General features: G+C 41.3%; 1 protein-coding gene across 8 annotated transcripts in view; it reads right to left on the bottom strand.

Annotated features, from left to right (window-relative positions):
- Positions 1 to 18,202, bottom strand: part of Bcas3 (BCAS3 microtubule associated cell migration factor) — a 460,531-nt gene that overhangs the window by 292,691 nt on the left and 149,638 nt on the right. For all 8 annotated transcript variants that reach the window (XM_028772412.1, XM_028772411.1, XM_028772415.1 and 5 more), the window contains one exon: positions 16,117 to 16,381. In XM_028772412.1, coding sequence (XP_028628245.1) covers positions 16,117 to 16,381 — 265 coding nt within the window. The remainder of the gene's footprint in view (positions 1 to 16,116; positions 16,382 to 18,202) is intronic.

The raw sequence follows: 18,202 nt of genomic DNA, 5'->3' as shown, positions 1-18,202 counted from the left end.
ATTCACTTTTGGAGAGATCTCAAAATACTTCAGAAAAGGCCAAGCACGGTAGCACTGGCAAAAATCTCAGCAGTTGAAAGGCCCAGGCAGGGGTTCAAAACCAACATAGGCTATGGAATGAGCCTTAAAAGGGGCGGAGGTAACGGGGCAAGTGAGTGAGTGCAGGGATTTGGGCCCTGCTCAGCCTCATGCTGATCGGGAAAGGAGCCGCAACTCCATACCTAAGGAAGACATGTGGACACTTGTCTGCAGTAAACCAAGGCTAGCTCTCTGTGCCACAAGTCTCACAGTGAGAGTGAGCACAAGGATGTTCTAAGTCTGTGAACTTGGATTCCATCTACTCTACCCTTTCTTTCTGCAAACTCCAGTTTAGGAAAATGGGAAAACAGAGGCATTCGAGAAGATGGCCGCTGTACAAGTGCTCACATCAGCAAGGCTCCTTCCTCTCTGTCCCTGTCCCTCATCGTCACAGAGCAGACACTGCCTACCAGCAGCTTTAGGGGAAGCCTTAAGATCTACAAAACACTTGGCACACGATCATACTTCCCATTCCAGCTGACACGAGCCCTGCGAGTGAGAAACACTGTGAGAGAGAATGGATCTTCCCAGGATTCCTGCACAGCCAGACAGAGGAAGTCCCACAAGTCTCCTGAGAAAACAAGCTCCTCTGAGGCTCCCACCCCAGCTTTTCGGGCTTAGTCTATAGAGATAAACTTGCATATAAGCCTTCAGGCTTTTGGGTCTTTATCCAAATCCACCAGAGCTTTGATCCCTTAGAGGTAAACCAGTCTCCATGATAGATAGGCATCTCATTGGGGGTTGGGGGAAAAAGACCAAATTCCAATAAGATGGTTTCTTGACAAATTAAAGCAGAAATTCTATGGCAAAACAGAAAATCATTTAAAAATCTGAATTGTAAAAACAAAACAATCTCATCCTGCTGCAGCTTTGGCTCTTCAGGCTGACCTGTTTTCAGTTGTGTTTACTGTCATTGATTGTACTGTTACAGTCTGAACTGAAAGAGAGTCGCTTCAGGATTCCAGCACTGACCTACTATGCTTATCGGAAACAAATCTCTATCTCTGGAAAGAAACCACCTCAGATGGTGTTTCCTGACAAATGCAACCTGCATATAAAGAGCAGGAAGCTTCAGAGATATGGCTTATCCCTCATGCGGACACAAGGTCCCACGGACACAGGTGAGGTTGGCTAGGAACCACATGTTCTCATCACTGTCCCACATAGCACTTCCTCAAACATTTTATACTACAAAAACTCAGAAGCAAATGGATTACGTTGAGGTTGAAAATGGACAGGGGGTGGGGAACCCAGTGTGCTTTGTGGCAGCTCTGGAGGAGCAGCATACCAGGGCAGGTTTGCAGAGCATCATATTCCCAAACCAGTCATCATTAATGGATTCACTTCCACAGGAAAGAAAAAAAAGCCAAGAGTCTGAAAACTCCGGACAAAAGAAATCCCTGCAGACAAAGTAAAAACAAATTAAAAGACCCATTATAAAACACAGATGCTACAAGGAAAATAAACTTTCCAAGATTTACTGGGCTTTGACAAACTAGGACATTTGTGGAAAAGCCATCAGCAGCAACTCCCAGGTAATGTGGGAGGAAGCTCGGCTCCTTTCTGGTTTATCTTTACCCTCTGTGCAGAAGCTGCCAGGACTAGATTCCCAGCTTCTGGATGCAGGGATGTGAGAACATGTGAACGAGGCAAACTGCCAAGCACGGGACATTTCAGGGAAGCAAGACCCTGAAAGCGCTGAGCACTTCACATTCTGCTGAACGCTAGAGCTACTAGCAGCACACCGCATGGACTTCTGCTGGCCAGGGAGAGGAAACAGATGAACAAATGAATGAAAGGCCATCCCTCCTTCCAATCCTCTCTGCTGCTCGATCATACCATGAAGCAAGGAAAAGAAAACCACAAAACTAATGTTCATCAGTTACAGCTCTGAAATCCTGTAAGGAGGAGCTCAGAGTGGGAGACACAAGAAAATCCCATTTCGTCTCAGGTTAACAGAATCACCAGATACAAGTGGTCATGAGTGGGAGCCATAGGAAGATTCCTTAAGAAGGAAAGCTGTAAGGAAGAACACAGATAAGGAACAATGGGATGTCCAGAGGAGATTCTTAGGAGGTCACTTGGGGCACAGGAGGTCAAACAGGCACAGAGATGTTAAGATTCCTTTACAAGAGCAAATTAATGTGCCCACAGGACAGCATAATTAGGAGGTCTGTAGTTTCCTGGGTTTTCCCGTGCTCCTTGGACACAGGGCCCTAACCCACATCAGGCATCAGGCAGGCTATTGAAAAGGGCTTACTACAGACACCATCCATGTCTCAGTAAACCAGATGCCTCTCAGTCCAACTGGTCTGTTTTCATCAATCTCCACACACTGAAGGAATCTACCAGTTAAGGGGCTCTGCCTCTCGATCCCTCAAGGTCCCAGGCTGTAAGCAATGGCAATTGTATTTGGAAATTAAAATAACAAGGGCACCCTCAAATCCAAACTCATTGTGGGTTTCTGGCACTCCACAAAAAACAAATCTATAGAAACACCCTTTGACCAAATATTTCCTCATCCCCATCCTCCTCCCAACACTTTCCCTACTCTTTTTTTTTTTTAAGTTTAAATCATTTTAATTGAGAAAAGAGGACACCCAAACCCTGCCATTCTCTAGGGAGAGGCTGCGGCAACATCCAGATCCAGTGAAACCTGAGCATGTCCTAAGACATCATAGATGTCCTCCTGTCTACCCATTTCCAGAGGAAAGAAAGCTGGGTAAGAAGTTTTCAGAGCCTCTGTGTATGTGCACTGTCCATTCTACACAAAATCAAAACTGTCGGTGTGCTTTTAATATCCCACCATGGACTTGATGGGTGTAAAACAGCAAAATTTACCAAGGAGTTTTAAGTTAATTCTGGAGTTGAAAAGTTGACTTCTTGAGTCTGTCAAAAAGAGCACAATGGTAGCTTGTTCTAAAACAATCACTGGATAGTCGGGCTCTTGCAAAGCTAGAAAGCCTGCTTAGCTCTTGCTTGTGGTCTAATTTAACATTAAAGTCATCCTCTCAACTATCATTTAATCAAAACCAAATAAAATCCATATATATATATACGTATATATATATGTATATATGTATGCATATATATATACATACATATATATATATATTTTTTTAAAGTGCCCAGTGCAAACTGGAATTTCTAGGCACATGGGTTGCTTTTGGTCAGAATGGGAGTGTCTGTGGCTCCCCTCCCTCCTGCAGGCCCCTAACCCCCCTCCTTTCCCTCTCTTAGAAGAGGATGACAAGCTTCCCAGCTGCAGTTCCTGGACTCTCAGCCTCCTTTCTGACCTTTTCTCAGGCATCTTCCAGTATATTCTACAATCTACTCAGTAGGAAACGGAAACTGCAGCGCCCTGGTGGGAGACAGAGCCTTCTGACCCATAGACCAGGCTGTACGGGCCAGGGAGCTCAGCAGGAGATGGAAAGAAAATTAGCCCTGGACACGGAGGCTGGACACACTTTACCAAACAACTGTGCAGACTTAAAAAGAGACAAAATACCCAAGGACGATCCCAACTCCAGTTCTTACTGCAGTGATTATTGCTTCCTGGGAAGGTAGCAGATGACAAAACACTGTAACAGTGTAAGAAAAGCAGCAAAAACATTTATTGCTTTTTTTTTAAAAGAAAACTTACTGGTACCATAGTAATGACTACAAGTACTTAAGGGAAAAACAATGCATGTTTTTCAGGTGGAGACAGTTATTAATGATATTCTACTACTATACACAGAATGGCCTAGAACTCACCATCTAGTGCTCCCCAGTATCAAGGAAAATCAAATGTATACTTGCAAGAGAACTGGTATTATGCCATCATGTGATTGTTTTGAACATATATTTATAACTAACACAGGATACTTGTGTCCATAGGTCATCAAGTAATTCTCTAGCTGTTTTTCCTGATTCTCAGAATATTCTCACCTATTCCTTACTCTGAAGTACTGCATGCTATTTTAATGTGTAAATGCAAACACTTCCTGGAAGCTAAAATGAATTTGTTGGACTTAGGAGCCTGATATATAACAGTAAAATTTAAGAAGAAAGTCACCATTACAAAGCTTGCATGCACAGTAAGTATAATGTACTCCCAGAGGGCAGTCTGCGGAGGAGTGAGGGGTGAGGGAGGGAGGTTAATAATAAGCTACCAGGGAGCTGTGCGAGGAGCGGATGGCTACATGGCTCAGGGATGCAGAGGGAGAAAAAGAGCACAAAAGAGAAAATGTGAGAATTCTACTGCATTTTTCTTTTTGTTTGTTTGTTTGTTTTGTTTTGTTTTTCGAGACAGGGTTTCTCTGTGTAGCCCTGGCTGTCCTGGAACTCACTCTGTAGACCAGGCTAGCCTCAAACTCTTGAACTCAGAAATCCGCCTGCCTCTGCCTCCCAAGTGCTGGGATTAAAGGTGTGCGCCACCACCGCCCAGCAGCATTTTTCAAAAATTGTACATTTTAACATTAATGAAAAACATTTTAAAGAAAATGATCTATTCATGATCACACAACCAAAACAAGTTAAAACCAAGTGAATAAAGACTATGGACATTCACTGCTTTAGTTTATTATCTCAGAGCATGACTACATTATAGAAGCAAAGAAATTTATTAAGATGCTCCTGAGAGGCTGAGGCAGAATCGCCTTGAAATTGAAGCAAGCAACAGATAAAGAGCCAGTGCCAGGTCAGCAATAATCCATCTCGAAATAACCAAAAGAGCACCATGGAAAACTGCACTCTCTTCTGAAGCAAGCTCAGTTCAAAGGTTAAAACTGCATATTTCAAAACATCAGAGCCTGACATTCCTGAGACCAGACCGGCACAAGAAACGCAAAGCACAGCATCACACCTCAGCAACGCTGGGCAGGTGCTCTTTATCTCACAATTAATTTGTATCATGACAAGGGAGGAGGCAGATTTACCAAACACTACTTCATTTACACAGGCACACATACGATGTATAAAAGTATCAGGAATTCATTCAGAAACAAACAAACAAGCAACCACACTGTGCACCGAATTAGCTGCAATCAATAAAGCATACCTTCTTTTTCTTTATGCAAGTTGGTTTGAACATTTTCCCAGTAGGACCCTGAATTCATGGAAACCCTCCTTTCTCTATTACCCAAGTTTAGAGACTGCAGAGAAGTGCCAGTAAAAAACCCTATAAAGAAGGGCACTAAGTAACACATGGAAAACTAAAGAAGTGACAATATGAACTTTTTAAACCATCCCTTCTGAGGGACAATTACATATTAAAATCAAAGTTTTACATGATGACAACACCTGTAACCCTGGTACTCAACAGGGGGAGGCTGCAGGATCAAAGATTGATCTTTCCTTCCTTTGGCTACACAGAAAGTTTAAGGATAGCCTGGGCTACAAGGCTGTTTCTTGAAAATAATTTTACAAAAAGCAAATACATATGTTATGTTGAATAACAAACATAACTACAAAATGTAACCAACTTCTTAATAATAAAAAATTAAAGATTAAAAATTAAAATGGCAGGCTTTCTTCTCCACACATCTCCCAGGCACTACTGTTCTCTGGCCCCTCACCCTCCTCCACTGCTAACGGAAGCCTTCCTGCTTATTACCCATGACTGTTAAGAATATTTTCTGGCTCTATTTCAGCATCATGACTCAGGTCATGAGAAGTGTCAAAGATGCATTTCCTTCAGATGGGAAAGAACACCAGATCTCAAGGGCATACAGAGACTGGAGTAGGGTGCGAAGAGGCCACATCAGCAGTTTCTGAAGAAAGGAAGATAAACCCATTTGTATTCAAATGTATTTTCATTTCCAGCTTGAAAACAGGTGCTTAGATACACCAGTAAAGGAAAAGAAAAAAACAAACAAACAGGAAACTAATGCTCAATTTTAGCTCCCCACATAACCAAAAATTCCTGAAATCGAACTGTTAGCAAAAATAAAATAAATATTATAAATTTAGCACATTTTATGAATATTAGAATTAATTCAAGATCTAGATGAATTAGTTTGCAAAAGTGTATTCATAAATTAACCTCTATACATTAAAACTCTTTCTGTAGAATAGCCTTGCGCACTAGAGCACAGGTCTTTCCGCGAACAGCCTTGGACACAGCACACCTGCAAGGGAGCAAGCCCTAGTCTCCCTGGGATTTTCAACTGTGAGGTCCTGGATCACTTTAGGAATACCATATTCATTATCTACCCTGACATCTGATCTTTTTTCCACATCTATGATTTTTATAAAAGGTGAACCAGTTTCAACCCATGCCATGTCGATGCTAGAGTGAACAACTGTAAATCACTTGTTACCCAGGATAGATCTTGACAGTGAACATCAAAAGCTGGCCTCTTCTGCAGTCATCAGAGAAGCCATGCTCACAGGACTCCTCTGTCCACTCTGAAATACTTCTCTCTGGTGCCTCATTGTGGCTTGAAAGATTCTCACCTGCACAAACACTTGAGCCAAAGTGAGCAGCTCTTCCAATGAACCTGAAATCCCTTTCCTTTCCTTGTCGCCTTCCAGCTCCCACACCATCCACCTTGGAGCCCAGGGAACCATCCTACCTCCCACTTCTCAGTGTACATAACCCTGGCACAGTGTGACCCCACTCTTCTTTTTCTCTTGTCTTTCATATTTTAACCATTTTGTAAACTAAAAGTACCAACAACAGATTTACAATTCCTGTTCAGAACACTAAACCTCAATACTTCTCTGCCTAGTACACTCAACTTTAACTAACTCGGTTGCTTAGGTGTAGTAAGTAATTAACAGCACTAAGTTAAGTGTCCTGAGAAGTTTACTAACTCTCATTGACTTCTCTACTTTTTTCAAGACCAATTATTAGAAACATTGTTTCCAAATTTACTTCTCATGAGTACTAAAAGAACAACCTTCTTAGTTTCCTTTGTGATGAGTTATCGATATAACATTTTGTCTTTCACATAAACAATTAAAATGTCTGCCTCTGTGACTCCCAAAACTATCTCTAGGGCAACTGAACTAGAATAGAATTCCTACTTGCTCTTAGAAAAGGAAATGATAGTTTCTCCAGATCTTTGTTTTATTCTAGACACTGAAATATTTTACCTCTCACAATTATCAAAACCAACTCAGAGTTTTTTGTACCTAAAATAGAAGACAGACTGATCCCTTTACAGCGAAAATAATTAATCATTTTGTATTGTCTTTTACTTCATATGTATGTGTATTTGCGTGTGTCTGTGTATGTGCGCCACATGCAATGACATTAAATTCCTGAGGACTGAAGTTACAGACAATTGTGAGTTAACATGTAGGTAACAGGAGTTGAACACAAGTACTCTGGAAGATCAGACAGTGCTCATAACGACTGAGTTGGGGGCTGGAAAGAAAGCTCAGCAGTTAAGAAAATTAAATAATGAAATAAAAGCAAATCAGTTATAAAACTAAAGACTAAAACAGTAATTTTTATGTAGTAGTCAGTCAACGATTCCAGGACACTGAAGTGAGCATTTTGGTTTAATCACAGCAATGAGATCTAGGTGCAATACTTCCAAATCTACCCAGTCTGAATTCAGTGTCAGTCAGGACTTAGAACAATTAAAACAACAATGACAAAGAAGGAAGAACAAAACAATGGAGAAAACAGTTAAACAGACAAAAAGCTGTAACACAAGAAAAAGACTCGATAACAATAGAAAAGTCTCTGTTAGAATACACTGTGGGGATGAGAATGCAATAGGACACAGAAGGTAGCAATGGGGAACCCCTCACAAATACAAAACTACAAAGCACAAATAGGAGCTCCAGGCCGAAGTCAGGAGACCGAAGATTCATCTCACAGGATTTCTAGAAAAGGGCACAAAGGAAAACAGTGGAGAAGAAGTGATGAGGCTGAAAGCAGAGGCCACTGCGGAATGGACAGTGCAGCAGGACGGCCAGGGCCAATCAGTGGTGAGAAAAGAGAGGTGAATTAACAGTTCTAACAGTGCCTGAATCATGGCATCTAGTCAATGGCTGGTTTATAAAAAAGCAGGGCACACATGCTCCAGGACAGGAGGGCTGGGACCACACTGATAGCACTTATGAAATAACACAACTAAAATGTTTCTATAGACAGCAGCCAATCACACATAGGAACTGAACATCTATACAAAGTACTCTAAAGAGCTGTAAGTTGATAGTAATAGAAAATCCAATTCCTTATGAAGAATTTGGAGAACAAACTGCAGAAAACAGAATAACAAGGAGATGCCATGGCATCTGCTCCCAGGGTACCCAGGTTCAAGCCTTGATTACAGTAACTGAAAAGCTGACAACACACTGCCCTCTAGAGGCATGTCTCATTAACCATTAAATAATAAACCTAAACTGTTCATGATTTGCAAATGCAAATTTGTATTCAAAAGCAGAAAAAAGCAAATGAAAGATTATATTTGCATCAAGTGCTAATTACATTAAGTTGGTATTTATTTCAGGTTTTCTTGTGGCATTTATTTTGAAGGAGTTTAGCTAAACAACATAAAAGATTATAGTATTTAAATTGGGTTTAATTTTATTTTTAAAACACTTTAGTGTGTACAGTGTGTACTTTACCAGGCTTCTGAGGGTTTTCACAGCCTACCTTACTTCTCTCACTCATGGCACTACATACACCTGCGTTTTGCTAGTGTGAGTGCCTGCTTGTGTGTGCGCATGCACATCTGTCTGTCCATGCACACCTGAGAATAGAAGTTCTGTGTCCTGGTTCTTGTTCTATTGCTCCTCCCGCCCCCAGGGTCTCTCACAGACCCTGAAGCTTTGCAGACCAAAGACTGGGTACCCAGTCAGCTCGCTCCAGGGATCCTCTTGACCACGCCTCCCAAGTGCTGGAACTAGAGGTGGGTCCTGCAGGATAAATTTGTATGTATGTAGAAAAACTACACACTGAGCCATTTTAGGCACTATTTGTCCCTCTTAACACTTCTATGAACTTCAAACTGCTATAAAGACTATGAGCTACTACAGCTGCTATCTTTCTTTTTTCAATTAGTGGTTTAAAAAAATTTGAGATGAGATATCACATATCAGCATAGGCTGGTCCCAAACTCATGACAATCCTCCTGCCTCATCCTCCAGAGTACTTAATCATAGGCTGTGTCACCACATCTTGGTTTCCTATGTGGCTTTTAAATTAGACATCTTGTAGTGTGTGGTCGCCCTTTTCCAAACATTTGCATAAAGAACTCATCTGCTATCTCTGCACAATGACAGAAAAGAGAAGAAAATATTTAAAATGTGGATGCTGTTGGTATATAGTAAATGTCAAAATGAGTATAGAACTATGCCAACATTTTCAGAGGATTCCTCAGGAGCCCAGAAAACATTAGGTTTTTAAAACAACAGATCAGAAGCAAGGCTGCATTGACCTCAGGCAACAGGCTACAAGGAATGAGCAAATCCCAGGTGCTAAGCGACCCAAGGAGGGCTCTCCCACATGACGTGTCTGCACCGTTTATATACTCTGTGTCAGATGAGGCATGAAATTTAAAGCAGAACTTCAGTGCACATGATTGATTTTTCTTGGCAAAAATTAAAACACTCATGGAAACTTCAGTCCACAAGTAAACAGTGATTCTGAGGAACAGTCAAGATGCGGCACACTGGTTCTGACTCTACTAGAAGGTGAAGCTGTATGAGGTGGAGCTGTGTGGCTGCTTCGCATTTACAATGTGATGCGGTCTGTATCAAGAAAATTCTCTATCGACCAAAGTAAATAACTACAATAAACCATCAAATGAAGGGTGTAAACAGTCTCCAAGTGGTAAGACATGAATGCTGTACACACAGATGCTAAAAAGGAAGAAATACTGCTGGACTTGTAAGCCTTTTGCTGAAACATAGCAGTTCTGGGTCCAAGAAATGAGAGGCCTCCTTCAAAGCCCTCAAATCTCAGTTTGGGAGGGAGCAGAGACTGAAAATCAGTAGTCAGATGCTGCAGGCCTAGCACAACTCCTTCCCCAGACCAAACCAGTTTAAGAGAAAGAAGCTGGGTTGGGGGGGCATACTTAAACCTTGGGAGGTGGTAGCAGAAAGGGGGGTCAGTGATAAAGGGTAGCTTTAGCTAAGTAATGAGTCACATAGTTACACATAGCTACACAGTGAGGTCAGCCTGGACTATACACACTAGGAAAAACAGAGAGAGGGAAAAGGGAAGCGACAGAGGGACAAAGTGAGGTCAATCAGTCCTCAAAAGTCTCATCACAGAGTGGACACTATATTCCTAAACCTAAAAGGGAAACCTATTTTACAAAATAAAGAAATGGCAAAAGTAAGCAGAGCCGGTGAGGTGGGTGAGCAAAGGCTTGCAGCCAAGTCTGACTCCTTACTTAAGGTCAATCCCTAGGGCCCACATGGTGAAGGGAAGACAGGTAACTCCCAAAGACTGTCAGGAATGCACATGCTCATGCACCTAAGGAAAAATGTAAAAAGCAGAAGAAGGTGTGCACATCTGCCAACTACTATGTAAGCTCATGTGTGAAACCATGACTAGTGCCACTTTCAACTATGTAGTTTTAACATCTCCCACTTCAGAAATACTCACAAGCCAATGTCCATATTGAAAGCAATTAAAAGCCTCAACAAAATAAGTTCAAATTTTTATTTCATCCAATAATATCCATTGAACTGTTTACTTACACTGTATTTTTTTAAAGCATGGGAAATGAATCGATCCTGCACACTGTTGACGAACAACAGCAAGGTTTAAGTGACACCAGTTACTCTTTACTAAGGGCTCCATATGCGCTAAGCATTATTCTAACGCTGCAATTTTAATGGTAACCCTGCAAGACTGGGCATATTATTACCCCTGCTACATAGGCCAAAAAAAAAAAAAAATGGGTCTCAGGAGACAGAGGGAGCAATCTGTCTAAGATTACAGCCCAGAAGTCATAGGGAAAAGTCCACCATGAGGAAGTCTGACCCTAGGTCCTCTATTACCTTACAATACACAGCTCGGTAATAGAGACCAAGAAAATCATCAGCAATGGGATAAAAGGCCTTGGGTTTCATCTCAGTATCACAAATAAATGCATAAGCCTGATGGAGGTGCTGAGCAATCAACGCAGTGAACTGAAAAGAAAGGACAGCTTTTCTTAGGAAAAGCAGGACTGTATAACTACAGGAAGTAAGAGTACAACTATAGGTGCAGCAGGACAGACAGACAGACAGACAGACAGACAGATAGTCAGTCAGTGAAGGTTAAAGGCAAGGCCACATTATAATTTAAGAAAGTGGTGAACCTATAATCTGTGACCCACCCTGGTCATCCAGCTCCACTGGCCACCATCAAGCCTCAGCACGTACATCTATGGAAAACAAATGATGACTTCTATGGCCCCTAACTTCCTTCCACTATCTTGCTCCTGTTAATATTACATTCTAAAAGAAGGAATAAAAACCTGACACAACCAATACGTGTGGTGCAGATTTTCTCTTCTAACTAAAATCTCAGACAAGTTCCTTACACCCCAGCAAACTGTTCTCGCCAGTCTTCTCTGTAACTAAACTGAATGTCTGCCCCAACTTTCACTTGCCCAGATGCTGGAACTTAGCACAGTCACTACCTTCCTCCTGGCTACTTCCTGTATATAATTTCCCATTTCACGTCATGTGTTAGTGACTTCTGGATGACATCTCTTACCAGGAGCTCCAATCCTGCAGGTGTTGTCACCTGTATCGACTGAGGCCTTCCTTCCAATCATTATCCTCATACAGATGCATCATTTCCCAGCAATTCCAACTGTGCTAGGAACATAGGACGTCTTACCCAGTGTCCAGTTACACACTTGTAATCCCAGCATGCCACCTGAGGCTACAAAAGGGGACCCTGTCTCCAAAGAAAGAGAGAAAGACAGGACAGGTGACTAGACAGAAAGAAGAGAGGACCATGGGTGAGACGAGGGGCAGAGATCTTAAGCTGAACATACCTAAAACTTTCAACCTATTCCTACGCCCAAACCTTCTGCTTCAACTGATCAATTCTTCCAGCTTTTCAAACCAGAACCATGACCAGTCACCATGTCATAACCATCCTTCCTACTTGACATAATATGTAACAACAACAACAACAAAACCCTGACGGTTCTACCACAGAAACAGTATGGAAGCTAGCTGTGGTGGCTAATACCAGCACTTATGATCCAGCACTGGGGAAGGACAGGGAGGAGAACTGCCATGTGTAAGAAAGAACAATGGTTTATTAAATAGTAAGTTCTAGGTTAGCATGGGCTGGAGAAGAGACCCTGTGACACATAAACACAAGTACACCCAAATATACAAATACATACATACATACACACACACACACATATACACAAATACATGTGCACTCAGAATGCACATGGTTCTATGGTTCTCTAACAAAACCATTAATGACCAGCCTGGATCCATCTGCCCTCTCTCGCTGAACCTTGTCAGCTCCTCCCAGTTGTCCCCACTCTCAGACTGTGCTGTCGTCCATACAAATCTCACCTCAGATCACCTAAACTAGTCTTCTATCACTTATTCCAAACCCCACCACTGAGTTCCCATTAACCGAGTACATACGTCACTACATGGGGGCCACTGTGCGTGGCCAGAGCAGCTGTCATGCTGTCCCCAGCACAACAGGCACATTCTGAGCTTGAGATTTAGAAGCTCTGCTGTCCACTCAGCCATCAGGTCTTTGCTCAATATCACCACAGAGACAATTACAAACAGGATGGTAATCTAAAGTTGAAATCATTTCAACACATTTCCTAATTTTTTCTATTCTTCTTAATACAGGGTCTCAGGATGTACACCTGACTGGCCTTGAACCCACATATAACTGTCTCTAACTACAGAGTTCAAAATTAAAGGTATGCAATACCACAGCCTGTATCCCCTCCCCTTCTTTAAATTTGTCAATAGCTGCAAGAAAACAGACTCATTTTGATTTGTTCACCATTATTTACTTGCTCTCAGAAGAGCCTCAGCACATATATTAAAAATAATAATAATTAATTCACAGTGGCTGAGTAAGTGACCATCTTACATGCATCAAATGAAAAGCAATGTTACCATGAATAAAAATTTCTTTACTTTGACAAGTTATTATTTAAATCTAAATTGGTTTTTAATACATGAATAAAAATGCCATAATGCTGTGTTAAAGAATAATTTAGAAAATAACAAAATACACTGTTTCCCTAGGAATAACTTCTTTGAGTCTACATTTTACCACCTGATACACAAGGGGCCAGGATAACAGGTGAAAACATGAAGATTCTGCCATCCTTAACGTCAACAAGAAATACCACCATGTCAATAATTAATTCCTATATTCAAGAAAGAGCAATACGGAGACTTACCCCTGCCACAGCTCTAAGTAGTACTTAGGAAATTCAGTTTTAGGTGGCTAGTTTGATAAGCATCGGAGCAGGTAGAGAAACACAAAACAAGAGGGAGTTTCCTAAGAGGGAATGCAAGTAGGGCTGAATCCTTGGTAAGACAGGATGGAGGTCAGATTGGGACAATGACCACCCTAACCGGCTAACAGCTCTGTGAGACACAATTTTCACCAGAGTTAGAGGATCATGATATGGTTAATTAAGGAAATGATTTCATTAGCTTCTTTTAAATAAGGCTAGAGGTTACTGAAATGGATGAGGGAAGAAATAATCGTCAAAGATTCACTATTTCTAAATGACATACCATTTACAAATCTAGAAAAGGCTGTGTGCTCTGAGAATAATACTTATCAGTTATAAATAAATATAATTATTAAGGAAAAATGGTGCTCTGGTATAGTCATGTTCCATTTTATCATGGTGGCATAGTGATACGTGATAGTAGTACAGTCAAAGGTAACTGCAAAGCAGTGGTAAGCACAGACAGCAGCTGAAGACAGTAACTGTAGACACTCAGGTGTTACCTCAGATACAATGGTTCAGTGTGCTAAGGGACTATGGCACTTGCCTCCAGACACTACTCATGTCACCATCATGTGCATTCCATATGCATAATGAAAGCTAAAGGCTGCTATGTGTCCTAATGAATCAAGACATAAGAATGCCTTGTCTATTCTAAAGCCAGGCAATGAGATAGGAAATTAAAGAGAGATTTATAAATAATATACTTCAAGTAAATAAACATCCTCTGGAAAATTAAAAAGATAACATAATCCTAACCTAAACTGGATTGGCTCCAAAGAACTAAGAGGAAATACCCTATATCAATTGTTATTTAACAGTTTCCTTTACTTTGCTAAAAAGAGCACAAACAACGCAATGCAGCCAAGACATGATTCATTTTCAAGATGAATCCCTCCCTGCTCCAAGGTTTACATTGTTTTTAACCAGCATCAGACTGTTTACCCACACAAACTGTAAATACATCATTTTTAGAACTAACCAACAACAATACCCATTTTGTTTTGACATGGAAGACACAAAGAGAACATGAAGAGAAACAACCACTGCTCTGACTGAGGTCTGTTCCTCTAAAACGAGGAAGGGTGAGCTTCTCAAAAAGAGTAAAGGTGAGCTACAAAAAAATGTCACACAGTGTTGCCAGGAGAAAGGCTGCATGTACAGGCAACTGACCAGCTAGGAGGCACAGAAAAAGCAGGGGAGGTCAGGGTGAAGAATAAATGGTGAGAAACTGCTTGAAGCATAAGTGGCTCCCTGCTGCAGAGGGAGATGTTTGAGAGACGGGGACAGTAGCTGACAGAACGAGTTCACGTTTAAATGATATTTTATATTACAGGAGTCTCTAGTGTGGTCACCATAATCTCTCCATGTAAAATACCTCAGTCTTAAAATCAGACACTACTAAGGAGACCATGCAACTCTCCAGAAAATAAGTATCAACATGTGAAGTCTTCCTGAAGAAATGAAATGGCATGGCCACACTGGGGTCAAGGATCCAGTGAAGATCCCCGTGGCTGGTTATGCTGGAGTACATACGATATAGCCCTCCAGAGGGTAAGGCAGGAGGGTTATGAGTTCCAGGCTACTGTGGGCTATATTTGTGAGGCCTTATAAAGATGTAACAGAAGAAGAAAAGCACCATAAAAGTTCCACATATGGAATGACTGAGAATCTCCAATCCAAAATGAATATACATTTTTAACAAGAAACATTAGAAAATGCTCGTTGCATCATCAGAATTAATAATTTCCAAACCAGAAACCACATGACTGTACTTTAGTAATAATGTCAGGCACAATAACCAACAGCCAATGGCAGCATGTCTGCACAAAGAAATGAGTGGGCAGAGGAAGTAGAACCTATCAAAAAGGTTAGCCTCAAGCACTTCAAAACTGAGTTAACTGTCCGCCATAGAAAACAACTCTCAGAACAGGAAGCTAGGCAGGGCATGGTCTGTGATCCCAGAGTCTAAGCTGCAAAGCACAAACTCCAAGTAAGCCAAGACTACAGTTTGAAGAACAACCATCTTCCAACATGAACAGAATTTTAAAAATGACATTACAGAAACAAAATATGTCAACAACATGAATTCCATTTACATCAAATGGAACGTATTTAAGGGCTGCTCTGGAGTAAAAGTATTTTTCAAATGCAAGTGAATACCATAAAAGCTAGAACTGTGGTTTGGTATAACAAAGAAGTGAACAGGGAACGACTTTGGTGATGTTTGATTTATTGATCAGGATGATGGCATTGAGTAGGATTTTTTTGTCCTGCTATAATCTATGGGAGGAATCCCAGAGAACCTTACTTAAACAAATACACAGATGATGACAAGTCCACTGGAACAACAAATATTCCTTACCAGGCCAGTACACTAAGATCCAGAATACATATTTCAAATGTTATGAAAACAGACTCAAACTAAATATCCCTTACATACTGAAAAAGTTAAAGAGATAAAATACCATGAAAAAGATCACCATGATCATTGTGGTTCATACGTATTAATTGATTTAATAAATATGAATTTCTTAATATGCTCAGTACAAACAATAAAGATTTGCATCTGATCCCACGTGATAGAGTAAGAAGCTATTGGGAAGCAGCATGAGAGAAAAGTTTAGTTTACCATGCAGCGGGGAGCCAGAAGGGCTGCTGGACAGGCCTGGAACGGGACTACAGCGTCCGCCTTGCTTAGATGTCAGCTCTTGTTCAATCTCTTCCAGCCCAGCACTTTTCTGGAAACGGCTCATGCGATTCACTACTCGTGGTGACATGTGTGTGCGGACACAAGGCTGGCCACCATAAGGGTTGATGGGGAAAACGTGGGAAGTACCCCGGAGGGTACTGACCACCACCCAACGACAATCATGGCTGAAACAGATGTCCTGAACCTAGGAAGGAGGAAAGAGACAAAAACAGCTGTAGTCACTCGGGTGTACCTGAGGACAGGCATAAATGGAAATACAAATAGAAATGGTTGCCTCCTTAGCAAATTTGTGTAAGAATAGATGACAAATTCATAAAATATTTTATAGGTCACCAGGACTTAGGGATCAGATAAAACCTGGAGTGAAGGGTTCCACTGCCTGCTGTCTAAAGTGAGAAGCGGGAATTAGGACCCCCATGGTCTCCTGAAACTGACCCATAGAGCTTTGTGAAATATATGCCATGTGTTCCAAGGCAGGGAGATGGCTCTGAGTAGCAGGCCTGCCACAAAAATATGAGAGTCTGGATTCAGAGCCCCAGAACCGCTAAAATTAAGAGTCAAGTATGGCGGTATATGGCTGTAACCAAAGTGCTACAGTGGGGAGGAGGGGCCTTGCTGGTAAGCTGGTCTAACAAACCAGTGAGTGCCAGCTCAGTGGGGCCCCTTGTCTCAAATGATAAGGGGGAGAAGAAAGATAATTGGAATCTACTTCCGGTCTACAAACAAAGACTATACACATGCATATGGTTCATTAACCTAAGAGGTTTTCTATTAAGTACAAAAGAATAGATAATGCAGTCAATGTTACTAATTCAATCAGTTGCTTAAATACGAATGGCCTATCACACCATTCACCAGGAATGAGGAGAGAAGTGTTAGTGGACATGCTTCTCAGGAGACATGAGTCCTTGTCTCAACAAATAAGACAAAACAAAAAGTCAGGCCTAAGATGTCTTATGTATCAATACAAGATACATCAACACAGTTGGGTATGTGTGGTGTTCAAGAACTGAGGCAGAATGACTGCTATGGCTTCAAGGTCACATAGACATACACAGCAAGACTACTTCAAAGTGAAACTTTTTAAATCCAACAAATATATTTAAAAACTAAAGAATTCATTATAGACCCCCTGTTTTCACAGTATAATTCTGGTTCCATCTCTGAAGACAGCTCTTGAGTCTGTGGAGATTTAGGAAACAACATTTCTATAACTAAAAGGGTAACTATGCACTGTTCTAACTCAGGGACTAAGTAGCACTGTATAGCATATACAATATATTCTATAATAGTATATGCTATTAAGAATGAGGCATGGTGGTACATGCCTAAGACTGCAACACTGTGAAGAGGCTGTAGACAATGGGGTTTCCCCTTTAGAGTGAGACCCTGTCTCAAAACAACACAAGTCTCACACTACAAAAGCAAACCCCAAATGCTACAGAAATGCAGCAGAGAAAGGACATTTCTGTGAGTACGCAAGTCCTTTACATCTGAGGTTAACAAGCTTGACCTTAGCAAGCTCTGTCTGGAACAGGCCAGACAGTAATGCTTCCTTCTATAGAGGCATTGTGTATGTGCTTGCAGAAACACAGAAAATAGTAAGATATGGCTGATAGAAGACAGTTTGGGCTGTTAGACCATCTTCACTGTGATCACTGAGGAACTGAAAGTAGAACAGGCCTCAGAATTCTACATAAAAGATTCGGGACTTGAGGTGGCTGTAGTTTAGAAGATTCAACACAGCATGCATGTGTACACACACACACTTAATTCACAGAATTAGACAGGAAGACCTGCAATGAGTTATAACAGAAGGCCAATGACATGAAGGTTTATCTAAAAGTTCAACAGCAATAAATGCTCTGTAGTGAAGGTGTGGGAAGGTGCATCCTGACTCTAAATGATGGGATGCACCACAGGCAGTGCCTAGGAAGGTATTTCCAGAGATGTTTAACTGAGGGGAGTAGACCCATAGGGAATGTGGGTGGTACCAGTCTGGGGT

The sequence above is a fragment of the Grammomys surdaster genome, unplaced genomic scaffold, assembly GCF_004785775.1.
Source record: "Grammomys surdaster isolate TR1022 unplaced genomic scaffold, NIH_TR_1.0 213, whole genome shotgun sequence".
NCBI classification, from domain to species: Eukaryota; Metazoa; Chordata; class Mammalia; order Rodentia; family Muridae; genus Grammomys; species Grammomys surdaster.
This window is presented reverse-complemented; position numbering and strand designations above follow the sequence as displayed.